This window comes from Aulonocara sp. 'chitande type north' Nkhata Bay, linkage group LG6 (genome assembly GCF_057382095.1).
Source record: "Aulonocara sp. 'chitande type north' Nkhata Bay isolate Kocher_YH1m ecotype deep benthic linkage group LG6, A_spYH_male_GT1.1, whole genome shotgun sequence".
In the NCBI taxonomy this organism is placed as follows: Eukaryota; Metazoa; Chordata; class Actinopteri; order Cichliformes; family Cichlidae; genus Aulonocara; species Aulonocara sp. 'chitande type north' Nkhata Bay.
The window spans coordinates 3,930,264-3,947,106 of NC_141349.1; the positions used below are offsets into that span (position 1 = coordinate 3,930,264).

Below are 16,843 nucleotides of genomic sequence, written 5' to 3' on the forward strand. Positions count from 1 at the left end.
CCAAAAAAGTATAAACATGTGTCCTAGCACTTCAAAGCGACTGCAGAAAGGACTTCCTACTAGAAGGTGTTTGATATCATAAACCAGAATGTGCTCAAGACACAGTGGCACTCACTCTGTATATTCGCAACGAAGATATACACATGAAACGTCACTGCGTTGTTCTTACGCATGCGTAGCAAACACACACTTCCCTGTCAACCATTGCCGCCCATTGGTCCTCTCAACTAACCCGCCTCCATTAGATGTAAATGTTTCGCGGGAATATTGGAAGACGTGAAATAACCTAATCTGTTCTCGTGAGAAGGTTCTGGATATCAGTCTAACTGAGCCCGTATTGAAGTAAAGTTTTCGTATCCTGGTTGAACAAATTTAACTATGTTCGAAAAAACGCTCTTTTTGGCTTTAACTTTCGCGTTGCTTCACACCGGTAAGTGCATTTAAGAGTACGCCACTTTGGAAGCTACACGGACACGGTTATTTTTCTGCTTTGAGCCTAATGTGGCAACACTACTTTGGGTTTCACGAACCCTTTAAAAGAGGTTACTGCGTTTTAATTGATCTGTGTGCTATTCAAACTCTCCCACCTCACTCGACTCGTTGAAAGCTAAGGCTAACAGCGCAACAGGTACCTGTGCTCTGTTTAGCTAACTGCTTTTACAGTTTTGAACTTAGTTTTTCTTTTGAACTGAGACCTGATGTGTATATACAGTGTAGTAAACCCAGCATAACGCCACAAATGTCAATTTTAAGGCGCTAAGCAATTGTTTAGCAAACGCTAAACGATTGTTGTTATTGTGTTGTGGCTACCTAGGTTGCTTGTATTAGCAGTTTAGGATTTAGAAACTCTTCTTTCTTCTTTCCAAATTTGGTGAAATCTTTGTCTAGCTTCTCTCTTTTAACTTGGAAGATTTTATACTAATTGTATATTTGATGTGGTACACAGTGCAATAAATACCCAAGTAAGCAAGTTCTTGATTGTTTTGCATTCCTCACATTTCATGAGTGAACTGCCGCAGGTTTGTCATTTGTATGGTTTACTCACAAGTGTGTGAAATAATCGTGATATAAAGAGTCTGGCACAAAACAAACAAGTCTCTGAAAAGATCCTCGTTTAGAAAAGAAAAAGATTATGAGGAACGTGCTGTGTACAATGATAGAAAACTGTTAGGAAGTTTGTAAACTCTGTCAACAAAAAAGCTATTTGAGGTCTTGGGCTGTGATTCAAAATATTGCTTTTGACAACTTGTATAATCAAATAACACACAGGTGTCAAACTCGGGCCCACGTGCCAATTTAGCCCGCAGGCCAATTTAGCCCGCAGGCCAATTTAGCCCGCAGCCTAATAGACCCTCTGCACGAGAAAATGCTGACTTCCTGGTTTGAGATGGGATGTGGGGTTGTACATTTTCGGTAGCTTTACTTTGCGGTCAATCACTACTGCGAAGATATATCCTCCAAAATCATGTCCAGAACTCGAAAACGGAAAGATGGCGTTAAGTTACAAAGAGCAGAAGGTGGGAACACTCACCACTGTTGTGTCATAAAAAATCTAATGATCAATTTTGACGTTTAAAGAGTTTAGATCGATCAGTTGTTTACATCACTCAACACAAGCAGAACTGCATCACTGCAGAAGACGCATCGTCCACATTCAGAAGCACATCTCTGTGTAGTGACTGGTCTCATGATTTAAACAGGCAAATGTTCAGCATTCAAACTACAGGTGAAGAATAGTCGAACCAGATGTTTCCCCCGTTATGTCGTTATCAGCTAGTCAAGTACACACCTACACAGCATGTTAACAAACCCTGAAAAAAAAGCCACAAAAAAAATAGTCTATTACATTTGGCCCGCGAAGCCATACCAAATTCCTATCAGAGCTGGCCTACTGGTATTATACAGCTAATATATATATTGTTTAGTATTAAGCTTTGCTTGTTCCATATTCAGTTTTTCAGCCAAACTTGTTTGAGTCCATAAGAAAAGATTCATTCTTATATCTGGAGGAAGATTTCTTTTTTTTTTTTTTTTTTTTTCCTTCAATAAATATTAACGTTAGCCCGCGACTTTGTTCCAGTTTTGAATTTTGGCCCACTGTGTATTTGAGTTTGACACCCCTGCAATAATGCAATAATCAAATGAACTAATGGTGAAAGCTGTCACAATGTGCAGCCCTGACTTCGGTTAGCTTACTGAAAATGCCAGAATCTCTTTTCCCCCCCTTTTTTTAAAAGGGAAAAGTTAAATTTTTTACAGTCCCTATTCTTATAGTTTGCATGACTTCCTGAACGAATCCAATAGTGTGTTTAAATGAAATGCTTGGTATGTACAACTTGCACTGTCTGGGTAAACAGATTAACAGATAGCTGTATATTTCTTGTTTAGCTTGGTGACCCCCACTTTAACCATATGTACCTGCATGAACTTGAAAGTGGAGACAATGTATGTGCAGTCTTTGTTCATGTTAAAACTGTTTGTTTCTCCAGGAAAACTTCAAACTTCGAGCTCTACTCAGAAAATCGAAGTATCAAACGGTGATGATCTCCCTTTTCAGTGTGAAATCCCCCCGAGAACCAACTTGAAGGGCCGCTCTCAGGTTCTGAAACGAGTCGATGGAAATACAAGTTATGCCGAAAGTGTCATCTTCACCCTTCGAAATGGAAAGGTAGATCTTGATTCACAGCCGGAACAATACAGAAACCGGGTGGACTTCATCGATGAGGACATGAGGAGAGGATTGATGACTGTATGGATCCGATCAGTCCAGCAGTCTGATAGCGGAAAGTACAAATGGTTTATCCCAAATTCAGAAGTCGCCTGTTTTTTTGATGTTGTTGGTAAGTTGGTTCATGAGCTTGTTCATTATTTGATATTACTGGCATTACTTAATAAATGTTGGAATTGTATATGGTTAGGTAAGTAAGAAACAGAATTAAAACAACTTGATGGTTTTTACCTCATTTGAAACAGTGACAGAGAAGCAAAACCTTACTAAGGAGAATGACACCAGCACAACAGCAACAGAGGAAATGCCAGATACAGGTAAGACTGGCACAATGAGGTCATCGGTTTGTTTGAAAAAAAAAACAGAAAATCAAGACGTATACCTTACAAACACTTTGCTTTTCCCTTTAGATCCTGCACCAGAGAACAGTCATCATTATTATGCCCTCATTCCCGTCTTTGCTCTTCTCATAGCTACTGTTTTCCTGATGCTCTTCAAGAACAGTGAGTTAAACAGCATTACATTTTTAATTTAGCCATCACCGACTTTTGCATTCAGGCTTTTGAATTGGTACGCTCAGTCAAGTTGATTCATAGATCTGGTTTCTCAGCTGAAGTCCATTGATCAAATGAGGACCACAGGAGGATTCATTATTTGTTTTTCAGCACAGGCTGTACAGGCTGAGCTCCGTTATGGTGCAAAGCTATTTTAAACAACCAGCACTCGTTTGTTTCCGCTAATAAATGCACCCCTAACAAACAGCTACTGAACGACAAGTCACAAAAAGTGATGTAAAGGTGTGGAATGATATTTACGTCATAACAAATGCACAAGCGCATTTAAATTCCACGCATGTAAATTCAACAAACCGTGCAGACAGTCTGCATTGCACACACTGCTATAGTTTCACACTCAGCGAGTAGCTCCCTGCACTCAGAGGCAAATCCTGCTCAAACGAATAAATGTACTTTTACCGTCTGGAGGCGGAGACCAATGTAGCACACAGTGCTAATGTGATTGGTCACTTTGATGCACACTTCAGGTTACTGTGTTAAACTGAGGTACGCTGTGGCAGCGACAGAAACGCTGTTTTAAACCGTACTTGTTAACATTTTGAAAACATAGCAGTGGCAAAACTGTCACTGTATTACTTTAATGCTGAAGAAAGCAGAGGATTCAAAAGTAAGTTCTCTTGTACAGTATTACATAGCTTAAAACTTATAACGAGGACCAGGAAAGAAAGTGTGCATCAGAATGTGGCAACTATAAGTTTGGCTAAAATAAAGATGTTTAAACCAATCAACATAAAGTTGCTCAGTCTGCAGGAAACACATGTAACGGCACGTTTCAAAACGTGCCCTTGAAGTCTTTAATAAGTCTTTAAGATGAGTTTCAGCATTAAAGTGAAGCCCGTCATAAATCAGTACAACAGAAGTAACTGCTGTAGCTAAACTAGCAAACTGCGCTTTCAAAATGGTAAATGGCCTGTATTTATATAGCGCTTTTAAACATCAACACATCCTCACAACTGATATGTAGCACAGATCAACTCTTTGCTTTATTCAAAAAATATAACTATAAAAATTCAAATACTTCTCTAATCATATGTCACAGAATTAGATTCATATAAAATATACATCAACTAATTAATTGTGGTGTGATTTTTAGCTTCAGTGAATTAGTCCCATCAGTGGTGTACACTTTAATGACTGAACACTTATATGGAGTTTGAAGTATATTTTAATGCAGAATATTTGTACTTTTACTTCAGTAAAAATGTATTTTTACAGACTACACATGTACTGTAGTATTACTTTTTCATATAAGTATAGGATTTAGGATGGGTACTTCTTCCACAGCTGTAAACAGCAGATAACACCTGGCATGCAGCAGCTACAAGCATAGTGTGTTATAGTTATATGACCTTTTAGATTCATACAGCATGATGGCAACAACCTGAACTGTTCATCAGACACTAGTTCAGCCCAATGAGCTACTTACCAAAGACAGTGTGTCACATCCTGCTCTGCTGTCCACCCCACAGACTGTCTGTGGTCACGGTGTGTGGAGCTCTGGAGCCAGATGTGTACAGCTGTTTCACTGAGTGAAGTACACTCACCGGCAACAACATAAACACATTTTATAAAATTACGTTTACTCGACTTTTTCCTGTTGTTGTTGTTTTTTTTAATAGCAATGATGTGTGCTTCTCATTGTGATTTTTAAAAGCTGTGTAATACTGTACAACAGATTAATGGGGCAGCAGTGCAGAGGCTTCAGAACTAACCTTAGAATAAAATTAACATTAAATAATCCAGTGACAGTTGTCAGTGTTTCCACTGATGTACAACAAACAGTAACTGCTGATGATTAATTCAGCAACCTTTATTTTTCAACTTCTAAACAAATGCAGTTTAAAACAGCTTTTCTGTCCCTGTCACAGTGTAACTCAGTTTAACGCAGTAACCTCAAGTGTCGATCAAAGTGACCAATCACATTAGGACCCCGTCTACCTTTGTCTGCCTCCAGACAGCAAAAGTAAGTTTAAAAGCATAAGCAGGATTTCTCTCCGAGCGCAGGAAGCTCTCTGCGCTGTGAAACTGTAGCAGCACATTCAAACCAGACGCTCTTGCGTGTGCGATGGCTTCTTTGTGAGTTCTGCGCATGATGAGATAAATATCATTCATATTAAGGTTGTACCCCCTCACTGATACCATTTCTAATTTCCATCTCTTATAAAATTATAGTATGCTAAATTGTGCTCATTTTCTGAGTGCTCATAGTTTACTTTCATTTTGTTTAAAATTAATTAGATTTTTTTAATCTCTTTGAAGTTCCAAATTTCGCACTGTACCTTTAATCAAACACTATTGCTATCCATAATAAGCATATACTGTTAAACATTAGACGACATGGATATAAAACAGATGGGAGCTAGTGTTTTCTAAATTGCACATTCAGCTCAACACATAAATGGCACTTTGGCCATCAGCCGGGCTTTCTGAAAATCCACCCATGTGAAGTGTTGTTGGTCTCCAGGTGGGTGCGTCTGGTTAACTTTCCAGATGGTTCGGCTGGTTATGTTGCAGCTTCCGTTTAAAGTGACTCTACAAAGTCTTGAATCACTCATATTTATTTGTACGTTAGTTCCAATGAGACAGACTTTCTTGCCTTCTTACTTATGTGTTTAGTTAATTTTATTATCTTTTTTTAATTTATTTTTTTTGTGGTCTTGAGCACCAGTTCTTTACTTTTTTGTCTGATCATTGGCTGCTTTTTCACTCATTTTTCAGGCCTGTCCCTATACCTGACCATCTTCAGATAAACTGTTTGTTTGTTTTTTGGTTAAATATAATATACCACGTTCTGACTGAGAGATTTCTGAAAAATTCAAACGTGCACCTCTGCTGTCACTTCCCACACAAATAAAGATAAAAAGCTAAACAGCAGTGTGACGTTTGTAGGGTTACTGAAGTTGAGCTAGCTGGTATGTAATGATGTGCTTGGTGGTGCCAGCTACACAGCTATGGTTAGTATAATATAAACATTAGCACAGTAAAGCTGAAGGATGAACACTAACTTTTCCAATCGATTAGATTAGATAAAACTTTATTAATCCCTCGGGTTGGTTCCTCCGGGAAATTCGGTTTCCAATAGCACAGCACCGACAGAAGTTACAGAATGTGAGCAGAAATATACCATATATATAAATACAGAGTATACACAAGGGATAAATAGGAATAAGAATGCAAGGGATTTGCACATTTCAAGTATTGTGAGTCTATTGCTCCGTTGGATATTAAGTATTGCACAGTGAAGAGGCACTACAGTTGTTCCCTCCTCCTTTGTCCTCCTGTTTCCCCTCCCTCTCCCCTCCAGAGAGGAGTTAAACAGTTTGATGGCGTGTGGAACAAGGAGTTTTTGAGTCTGTTGGTTCTTGACTTTTGGAGAAGCAACCTGTCACTGAACAGGCTCCTCTGGTTGTTAATGGCTGTGTGCAGAGGATGCCCAGCATTGTCCATAATGTCCATCAGTTTCTTTAATGTCCTTTTCTCTGCCACTGTCACCAGAGTGTCCAGCTTCATGCCGACCACAGAGCTAGCCTTCCTGATCAGTTCTTCCAGCCTGGATGTGTCCTTCTTTGCTGTGCTGCTCCGCCAGCACACCACAGCTTAGAACAGTATTCCAGCAACCACCGAACATTAGCATTCACATTGTAGGAACCTGTAAACTAGGGGTGGGGAACTGCAGGCCTCAAGGGCCAGTGTCCTGCAGATTTAAGATATCACCCTGGGTCAACACCTGAATCAAATGATTAGTTGATTCCCAGGCCTCCAGAGAACTTGAAGACATGTTGAGGAGGCAATTTAGCCATTTGAATGAGCTGTGTTGGATCAAGGATGCATCTAAAACCCGCAGGACACCGGCTCTCGAGGCCTGGAGTTTCTCCCAGTGACCTTGACTTGACCTTGAAGTCAGAGGTCAAGTTTTCTGCACGTACAGTTTGGATGTTTTAGAATCACATGTTTTAGAACCACATGTTAATGCTTGTAGAACAATGAAATTATTTGCTGCCGACTGAAATGGTGAAGCTATTTTTTACCTGGATAAGACGAAACCTTGCTTTTTAATTCAGCCCTCGGTTTAGTGCTTTTGGATAGTACAGCATTATTTCAGTTTCTAACTGGTTTTCTTGTTCTCACAGGGATTTGTAAGACATGCCAAAGGAAGACTGAAGAGAACGACTCTGAGCTGGAAACCCAAGGTAACAGAGCAAAGAAAGGAGATGAAGAGGAACAGCTCAAGAAACCATCAGCAAGAGGAACTGACGGACTGAAAGGATAATCTCATCATCACGGCCAGAGAAAAGAAGCTTTTTTGAATATCCACCATTTGGGCCATTCATCTGATCCTTCTGTCAGTTGCTCAGGTGCAACTAAATATTTCCTGGAAACGTAGAAAAAAGTAAGATTGTTTTATGAATTATTTGGAAAATCAAATTACTTAATAGTAGGGCTGCCACGATCAGTCGACTAGTCACGATTACGTCGACTATCAAAATCATCGACGGCTGATTTAATAGTCGACACGTCGTTTGAAGCTTTGTAAGATTCCAAAATACGCAGGAATAAGTAGCAGGATTTAAAAGTGTAATAACGGACTGAAACAGAAGATGGCAGCACTGCATGTACAAGGATGCCAGCTGCCATTAAACCCCGAAGAAGAAGCTGTTTCCAAATTCAGGAACTGCATCCTCCTGTGCCCGCATTTGTAGGCCGATTACGTTACAGCCACACGACGAAGACTGTCCAAACTCGAACACTCCGACAAATGCGGCCCAGAAATGCGTCCTTCATTTCCCCAGATTTGAAGGATGGGTCGGGATGGGTCGTGGCCCAACCTATCCCAGAATTCATAGCGCGGCCCTGCTCAGTTTCCAACAATGGCGGCAGCTAGTTAGTTTTAATGTTACTCTTATTATTCTTTCTGGGTCACAAAATAAACGTTTAACATATTTTCAGGTGAGAATGTAGCTGTGTAAACCTCAAATATCTGCTCAGTTTATCAGGACACCACATATTTTCAAAAGCACTCCGACCAGCTCGATAGCTAGCCGGGGTTCAAGGCTCAGTAGAGCCGTGAGAACACCGGACTCCCGGCAAATCGTTTTCAAACCCACCGCAGTCTTTCGCTACTCAGGTTAAACATGATATATAAGTCACTTAGATAACTTAAAAATGTTATTGTTTGGCTTTTTTTAGTATTTTATTTGTTCTTGAGTAAATCGGTTTGGCTGAGATTAAATTATAGTTTTTACACAGCTGAATAAACGTCAAGCAGACAGCTGATTATCAGAAGTGTGAGAATTTACTCCGGTGTCCTGTTATATCTTAGATAGCAAGGAGTTTATTAAACTTCACCAAAACAATCTGCAAACTTCATTAACATTTAATAAACTATCATCTTGTCTTTATTGTTAGTTAGCACAAAGCTTAAACACTTAAAGCTGTAAGCTAATGATAGTTATAGCATTAGCTGGTGCAATAAGCTGGATGCATGATCTGATTAGTCGACTAATCGCAAAGATAATCGGTGACTAGTCGACTATCAGAATAATCATTTGTGGCAGCCCTACTTAATAGCAATTTGTAGCAGGGATTTAAAAGCCTTCTAAGCCCATGAAAGTGTTCATGATCCCATTAACTATTTTAAAATCCTGGTGGAAGTGCAACCAAATAAGCTAGAGCAATAATTTTTTGCATATTAAAACAGAGGAGTTGTACTTCCATATCAGTATTTAACTTGTCCCAGGTTGCAGTTTCCTTCCACTAATGGCTTTGCAAAAAGTGCAAGAAACAACAAAAAATTTATTATTATCCAGACAAATTTTGCTGATCTGATCAGCTGTTCACAGCACTTCCTGCGTTTGAATAAACTTTATCATGTTGTCAGCAGGAACTATCGCCTCATTTTGTGGGAAATGTAGTTTTTTGTTTTGTTTTTTTTTCAGAAAGTTCATCTTTGACTTTCTGTATAGTTTCTGTGACACAGTTGGAAATAGTTTATTTTTGAGGCACATGCTGTTGCAGATTGTGCACAAGATCGATTTTTGTTTTTGCAGCAGTTTATAAAAATTAGTGTTTGTTAGAAATGAAATTCTGAGGATACAAAATAAATTTCCTGTGGTTCGGAACTATTTTGCAACAGTTTTCACCTCTGAAATCTCTTTTATTAGAAAAATGTGTTAAAAAAATATAATTTTTAATTTATTTGTAGTTTTTTGCACCTTTTTAGCAATTTAAGTCGTTACTATGGACTTAATGCATACATATTATTAAAATTTGCGATACATTGATTGTAATTGTATGTATTGTATGTTTAGCAACTTGAAATCCTCCAAAAACTGACACTATAGCATCGAAAAATGTAAAGACTTGTTCTATGATGGGCTTACAAGGTTAAGCAAAACTTACCTTTCACTAATTTTGTCATTCTAGCTAGCAAACAATCCCCAAGTGGCTAATTTTGCAGTTGCATTTGAAACCCCTGTCACGTGTTTGCACATTAAACGATTTTATCTTACCATAATTTATTTATATAGCACTTTAAAAACAACACATGGCCGACCAAAGGCGAGTAAATAAAAATGAGTTTTTAATCTGGATTTAAAAACCAGCACTGATGTAGAGTTCCTGATGTGAAGAGGAAGATCGTTCCAAAGCTTTGGGGCCACAATATAGAACGCTCCGTCTCCTCCAACTTTCATCCATCATTTAGGGACTCTGAGCAACACCTGCTCAGCTGACCGGAGTGAATGAGGGGCAGCATATCTATTCAGGTACCAGACCATTTAAGGATTTAAAAACCAGTAAAAGGATTTTAAAATTGATCCTAAATTTAATTGGAAGCCAGTGTAAGGAGGCCAGAACCGGAGTAATATGCTTAAATGTTCTTTTACCAGTTAAAAACCGTGCCGCAACATTCTGCACCAGTTCCAGACGTGACAGAGTGCTCTGGCCAAACCCTATTACTCCAAGCATGAGGTTATGATCGTCTCAAAGAGTATACTTATACACTTATACTGACACTCATTAAGCTTTCACCAGCTCTGAATCACGAGGCTCCTGCCCACATCTCTGATCTTTTACAGCCGCACGCTCCCTCTCGCAGCCTGAGATCCTCTAATCAAAAGCTGTTGGTCGTTTTAAGACCAGAGGAGATGTTTTAGAGCGGTGGCCCCCAGGTTGTGGAGTGCTTTGCCTCCATCTTTACATTGCCTTGATTGCATTCATTCTTTTAAACAGCAGCTTAAGACTCTTTCATTTAGATTGGCTTTTAACTAGAATTGTGCACTTTGTTCGATTGTGCTGTTTTATGTATGTTTTATATTATTGTGAAGCACTTTGTGGTTCTTATTCTGTTAAGAGTGCTATATAAATAAAGTATCTACAATTAATTGTGTTGAATGTTTGCTTCGTTGTGTTGAAATGTTTTGCTACAATTGTGCTACGTGTGCTCTCTAAATTGTTTCTTTCTTTCTAAATGTATTACATTTTTAAGGAGAAAAACTTAATTTTCTATGCGTCTCTGCCTTTGTCCTGGTGTGTGTGTGTGTGTGTGTGTGTGTGTGTGTTGTGTGTGTGTGTGTGTTGTGTGTGTGTGTGTTAAGTATTATGTGAGACCCTCCCAGTTTGACCTACCTTACCTTAATTTCAAGTCAGTCTGACTGGATTTCAAAGTAAAAGCCCTTGGAAATGTCTTTGGTGCTCCAAAATCTCATCAGGTTTGTTTAATTATTTTATTTATCTTTCTTAATTCTGAATGACGACATAGGGAAACATGGAGGCACTATCAACTTCAGCTTCATAGTATCTCACCCTACAGTTACTCGGCCACTCTAAATTAACTCTTGCATTGTGAAATATAAAATCAGCCTTTCGAAATGCACAGTGGGAGAAGTGATCTACTTCTGAATAAGAACAAGACCAGAGAAAGTGAGTTCAGTTTGAGGACGATGCCTATAAGACGGTCCATCCTGGGACAGCATGTTGATCTGGTGGAGCACAGGTACCTGAAGCAGAAGACCAACAAAGAGCCTCTACACACAAAAGGGGCTGAGCAGCCTCTATTTTGTGGAAAAAGTGGAGACCCTGTAATGTGCAGCAAAATTATAGAGATGTTCTTTCCCTCAGTTCAAATGAGTACGGTGCTGAGGTCTGCTGGTGACACCAGAAACAATGAATAATCCAACCAGAACGGCTCCTCTGTGGAGGATTCTGAAGCTGGATTGGTGAGAACACACTGAACATGGTTTGTTTGTTTTTTTCAACTTTACTACTAGAAGAATATAATCTATCATATGAGTAATCATTCTAGCTGAGATTTGTACCTTTAGCTAAAAGCTTTTGAGTAGGATTTCCGGATGGTAAGTCTGCTATGAGCCGTCCAGCCTAGTGTACTACTAGTAGTATACTACTTTTCCAGAATCGCTCTGACACAGGATATTGCGAGTTTTGAGAGTACTGTGTTTCTAGAGATTTGTTGGATGCTGAAGAACTCTGATAGAAAAATGCCCACAACATTAGGGGCCAATGTAATGCTCTCCAGAGGACTTATCCGGTCAGACACCCTGTTTCTGACGTCTTATTCCAGGAACTTCATTTAGTTTCAATTTAGAAGCAGACTGTATGTTATAGTGACTCTTGCAGTTTAACTGAACTTTGTTGGACTGTTGCCTAATAGTAAGAAGGTTATTGGATACCCTCCCCTGACCCGCTATCACTATTTAGAAACATATCAGAGTTGATATTGACAGAGTGCCACTGTGAGGGTGTATACTGTACCTAGACCATGGAAATATGAAGTATCCTTTTATACCATTAGGAAAATTATTTGAATCGTGGTTCTTATGCTTGGCAATACTTGATATCCACACACGACGTAAAACCATGTGGGAGTTTGCACAGTGAGTCAAAGTTGGAAGAAAACCGTGTGCGATCAGCGTCTAAATGCGGCAGTGCAACTGTACATTTTGGCTGCTTTATCCTGAGGTTTGTAGCTGATATAAAAAGGAGAATTTCAGAGCATTTAAAACAATTTCTTTTGAGCAGTGCAATCAGGGAATTTCTGATGATTCATTACATTCCCTATAAACGGACATTTTTCCTATAAAGAACATGTAATCTGAAAAAACAAAAACGTGCCTAAACTTGTGCTAACAGCGGCATTTAGTGACATTTACAGTGTAGACGGGTAAACGATGTCTGCGGACGGGAGGAGGTGGTTCGTCGTTAAGCGCTAGCTCGTTTACAGCTAGCTTAAACGAACCTGCGCTTAACTGGCCGCGTAAATGTTTTGGCTTCCCTGATGGACACACCCGCTCCGATCATCGCGCTGTGCTTTCTTGGGGTTTTTTCTTCAGCAGGTAACTCCAACTTATTTAAATGGCAAGTTTGTACGTTTACATCACCAGGATAACTACAGGCTGTTCGTGTATTTGTAAGCCTGTATGATTTTACCGGTGTTAAAAACCTAATGGCTTCTGTTGTGTGATGCAATTCTGTGGCTTCTCAACTCTTGAAGTTTACAGCGGAAACACTAAATCAATTTTTGGCGCAACACTGATAAGAAAGCAGGGAGAGGAAGACTTCCAAAGCCGTTAATGGCATGATGATACTTTTAATCAGTCAACGAACAGGTTATCGGCAGTAGAGCATTTGTAGTGCTCTGCCGCCAGAGTCGGCACCGGCTTTTTCTTTGGCTGCGAACAGTAATCGTGATCATCAGCTTATTTTGTTGGCTTTATGGCGAACCGATGCGGTTAATAAGAGTGCAGTTATGGTTACACTTTAGATGGAAGGTGGTATTTCCATCTGAGCAAATGGCCAGTCTATAAACTTCCTGCTCTGGGTCCTTTGGAATTTCTTAGGGTAAAAAATATCTGACTGTGGGCTCAGAATGCTTGAAGTCCTGCTACTGAACAATAAACTAACACATTTCGTTGAGAATTCAAATGTAATTTGGAGACTGTCAAATTATATAAATGTTGCTTTTTTTCCCTCCCCAGAAACTCCTCAAAGCTATTGCCCATCCCCACTGATTCAGGCAGAAGAAGGTCGTAATGTCTCATTACCATGTTATGTGGATCCCTCAGTTGACCTGTCTGCTTATACCGTGGACTGGAAACACACTGACTTGAATGATGTAGTCTTCTCGTGGCGACACGGGCAGGAAAATCATGGTGCACAGGCGGCGAGCTATAGAAGCAGAGCAAGTATCGACTCTGGAGACCTTAGCAGAGGAAATCTAACCCTGCAGATCTTCTCAGCACGCCTGTCTGATAGCGGGCGTTACAGGTGTTTTGTGCCAAAACTGAAAGCCTTTTGCATCGTTCATCTTAATGGTAAACACTCTAAATAACCAAGTTTAGTTTGATACTAAGTTTTGTCAAACGTACCTTTATATTTGGTTTTGGAATTTGGTTAAAGAAAGAGCAGAAAAGTGACTTTCCCTTTAAATGTAAACAGTCCCAAATAATATGCAAAAGATGTGAGGGCTTTATTTCATGTTAACAGTTATAGCTTTGATAACACCGAGTGAACCGTTGTGTCCTTGTATATTTTGATTTTGTCACAAAGGAAGCTTGAACGGCATGAATGTGACTGAATCTGGCTGATGTTGTGCTGTGTTGTTTAGTACTTATGTGTTGATGTTCAGTTTCACAGCAATCTAGCTTTCCACTTATCATTATAACTTTCCCACAGGTGTGAATGTGAGTGTGGTCTTTATTTGTTAGTCCTGTGTCAGACTGGGCACCTGCCCACGGTGCACCTGCCCACGGTGCACCTGCCCACGGTGCACCATGTCCAGGGTGCGCCCTGCCGGTTGCCCTATGGTAGCTGGGATAGGTTCCAGCTCCTCCTTGTAACCCTAACAAGGATAAGCGGAAGAGAAGTGGAACACAATAAAATTAAAATAGCACTTTATTCTGTTTTGTTTTATCCAAAGTAATTTAACATGGACTTGGAGGACACTATCAGACATGCTATCTTTTAAAAAAAATAACAATTTTCTTTTGTTTAGACAGTCTCATATATTTCAAATTCTGAGAATTTATTTATTTTTACAGTAACCAAAGAGATTAATGTCAGGTCCAGCACAACCACATCTCCAAATCTCCACAGCACAACCACAACGCTGAAGCCAAATGATCCAGGCAAGTGACTTTGAACTTTTCTTCTTTTCGCTTAATTAAGTTCAATTTAGTTTTATTTATAGTGTGAAATCACAACAGCATTCAGCTCAGGCTGCTTTGTATTACCAGTAGAGACCTTAATGCGGACCTCACCACAACACAGAGAAAAGATGTTGAATGACCTATTTTTTTTTTCTTCACAGCAGACATTTTGAGCTGATGACGAATCGTTTCTTTTTAAGTGTCCCATTAAGTCATGAAAGTGATGCATCAAGCGTAATAGCAGAGTCCACTGCAGCCTTCCCCAGTGTTTTACTAGGAATAAGCTTTCTGCAATGATAAACATCTTTAAAAATAAAAGAACTCTTCATTCATACTGCAAACTTGTGGTTTGATTTTTATATTCTGAAAAATGACTCACTTTTGCATTGTTGGCTGCACGCAGTTCCTGTGAAAACTCGTGTATGAGCTAGAGAAGTGGGTTACACGTGAAGTCGTGTAGAGGGCTAGCTTCCTCTTTGTGAAGTCAAGGTTTGAAAGTACCTAAGTTTTAAAGGTTGCGTTAAAATTCACAAAAACTGCTGTTGTCAGCATGCCACCAGTCACCAGACTGCACAACTCATCTTCTGTCAGTCACATTGTTGCAATACTTTTTCCATTACTTATCAGAGTTCAACACAATGAAAGTGAAAGGAACTGGCTTCAACACTGATACATGATATTTGAAAAATTCCTCACCAGCAGATTTTTTGGTGTCCTATTCCAACTGCTTTACTTATTTATTTTATTTATTTTTAATTTCTTTGCATATCTGTTAGTTCTGTTAGTGTGCAGGCAGTAATATTGGGAAGAGAAGTCTCAGATCCTGACACAGCCGTCTGTGCTTGACCCATTTCAGCTTCCCTCCAGCCAACAACTGTGCTAAATTTGTAATTACAAGGTTTTATAAAATAAATTTGAATTAAAAATGATCTAAATGTAATAATAATTCATGAATGGCATCACATTAATTTGCCTTTTAATTTCTGATTCTTTCAGATAAACTTCTTGCCGTTCTCCTTCCTGTTGGTATCGTCTTTCTCCTGGCTGTCGTTGGATTTTGTCTGAAGAAACGCGTAAAGATCCGTAAGTTGATCAACTTTAGTGCAAGAATGTGTGCTTTAATAGTTAAACCTTTGATTAGAGATTACTGGCAAGTCTGGTGTTTGATTATGATGAAAATCTGTCATGGATACCAGAGGAAAACGCACTGAAACAGGAAGCAGAGAATAACAGCAAAATTATACATTACACTGATATTAAATGTAAATAAAACACATAAGCCAAACGCATAAACTTTTATTGTTCAACTTGAAATGTCTGAAGACAACTTAAGTTTCTTTTATGCTTTTTTTTCTCATTTTTACTCCATTTTGCATAAATTATTACAAGTGCGTCTTTCCATGTTTGCGTGTTTATCAAGGGCAATGCGTGGGGAAGCTGACAGGGCAGAAACGAGGAGTGGACCGTTCAAGCCACGTTGAACTTCAGTCTTTGGAGAATTCAACAACGAAATACGACAAGAACAAGGCTTCTTGAGAAATGAGTGAAGTACAATGTTGTGCTTGTCTTTGATTGGCTGAGTGATCAAAATGATTTTAGATTCTCAAGCTGCTCTCATTACGTTACAGCTGATTTAAGTACAACTTAATTCAAATTAATTACGTTGGATCGTTTTAAGCGTTTCTAAAAGCTCATCCTTGTTCCCATTTAGAGACTCGTATTTGATCTGTGTTATTGTATTTCATATTGGAATAGTGTGTGCTTTTGTTTAGTGTATGTAGCACTTTGCAGTGTGTGTGTGTGTGTCTGTCTGTTGCACATATATGCTTGTATAGCCATTTATGTATATAAGTATATGCATAAACTGTGCCCCCCCCCTTCCTTCTACATGTTTGCACTGAGTAGATGCTCTGTATCTCATTGTACATCTGTATAGTGACAACAAAGGCATTCTATTCTATATAAGCGTATGCTTACTTTATATATGGATGTCTTGTAACATTTTAACTCATTTTATTCTTTCTTTTGTTTTAACTACATTGTCCCTCTGTTCAACAATTTGGCCTTGATGTCTTTTAAGTAAATTAATGGTTACAGATCTGGGAACAATCACTGAGTGACTTACTGGTTATGTTTTAAATTCCAAAAATGAATTGGGACTCTGAGAGGCAGAACAAACAATCTGCTAAAAATCCTGATGTGCTGGTTGAATATACAGCGTCCTCCATAATGTTTTTAAGATTGTATTTTTTTCTCTGTACACGAGCACGGTGGATTTACGTAATGTTTTTTTTCCGTGAACGGGAAACTTCTTAAAGAAGCAGTTTGTCCAATCGTGTTTTAAATAAAGTTCTTTGAAAAAAATTCCGCCAAAAAGT

At 39.0% G+C, this 16,843-nt stretch overlaps 2 protein-coding genes across 2 annotated transcripts; both read left to right on the forward strand.

Annotated features, from left to right (window-relative positions):
• Positions 1–265: 265 nt before the first annotated feature.
• LOC147327026 (uncharacterized) lies at positions 266–10,687 on the forward strand. The gene is made up of 5 exons (XM_086294642.1): positions 266–430; positions 2,490–2,840; positions 2,974–3,045; positions 3,139–3,231; positions 7,434–10,687. The coding sequence occupies exons 1-5, from the start codon at positions 379–381 to the stop codon at positions 7,571–7,573; spliced, it is 708 nt and encodes a 235-aa protein (XP_086150768.1). The 5' UTR covers positions 266–378; the 3' UTR covers positions 7,574–10,687.
• A 1,815-nt stretch (positions 10,688–12,502) lies between these two features.
• LOC147327027 (uncharacterized) lies at positions 12,503–16,022 on the forward strand. Its single transcript, XM_086294648.1, has 5 exons — positions 12,503–12,653; positions 13,296–13,631; positions 14,358–14,444; positions 15,462–15,548; positions 15,886–16,022. Exons 1-5 carry the CDS (start codon positions 12,596–12,598, stop codon positions 15,999–16,001), a joined length of 684 nt encoding a protein of 227 aa, XP_086150774.1. The 5' UTR covers positions 12,503–12,595; the 3' UTR covers positions 16,002–16,022.
• Positions 16,023–16,843: the final 821 nt, after the last annotated feature.

Coding starts and splice junctions, on each gene's coding strand:
- LOC147327026 (XM_086294642.1), top strand. CDS start 379: ATGTTCGAAAAAACGCTCTTTTTGGCTTTAACTTTCGCGTTGCTTCAC. Junction 431..2,489: donor TTTCGCGTTGCTTCACACCG/GTAAGTGCATTT, acceptor TTGTTTCTCCAG/GAAAACTTCAAACTTCGAGC. Junction 2,841..2,973: donor CTGTTTTTTTGATGTTGTTG/GTAAGTTGGTTC, acceptor CATTTGAAACAG/TGACAGAGAAGCAAAACCTT.
- LOC147327027 (XM_086294648.1), top strand. CDS start 12,596: ATGGACACACCCGCTCCGATCATCGCGCTGTGCTTTCTTGGGGTTTTT. Junction 13,632..14,357: donor TTGCATCGTTCATCTTAATG/GTAAACACTCTA, acceptor TTATTTTTACAG/TAACCAAAGAGATTAATGTC. Junction 15,549..15,885: donor GAAGAAACGCGTAAAGATCC/GTAAGTTGATCA, acceptor GTGTTTATCAAG/GGCAATGCGTGGGGAAGCTG.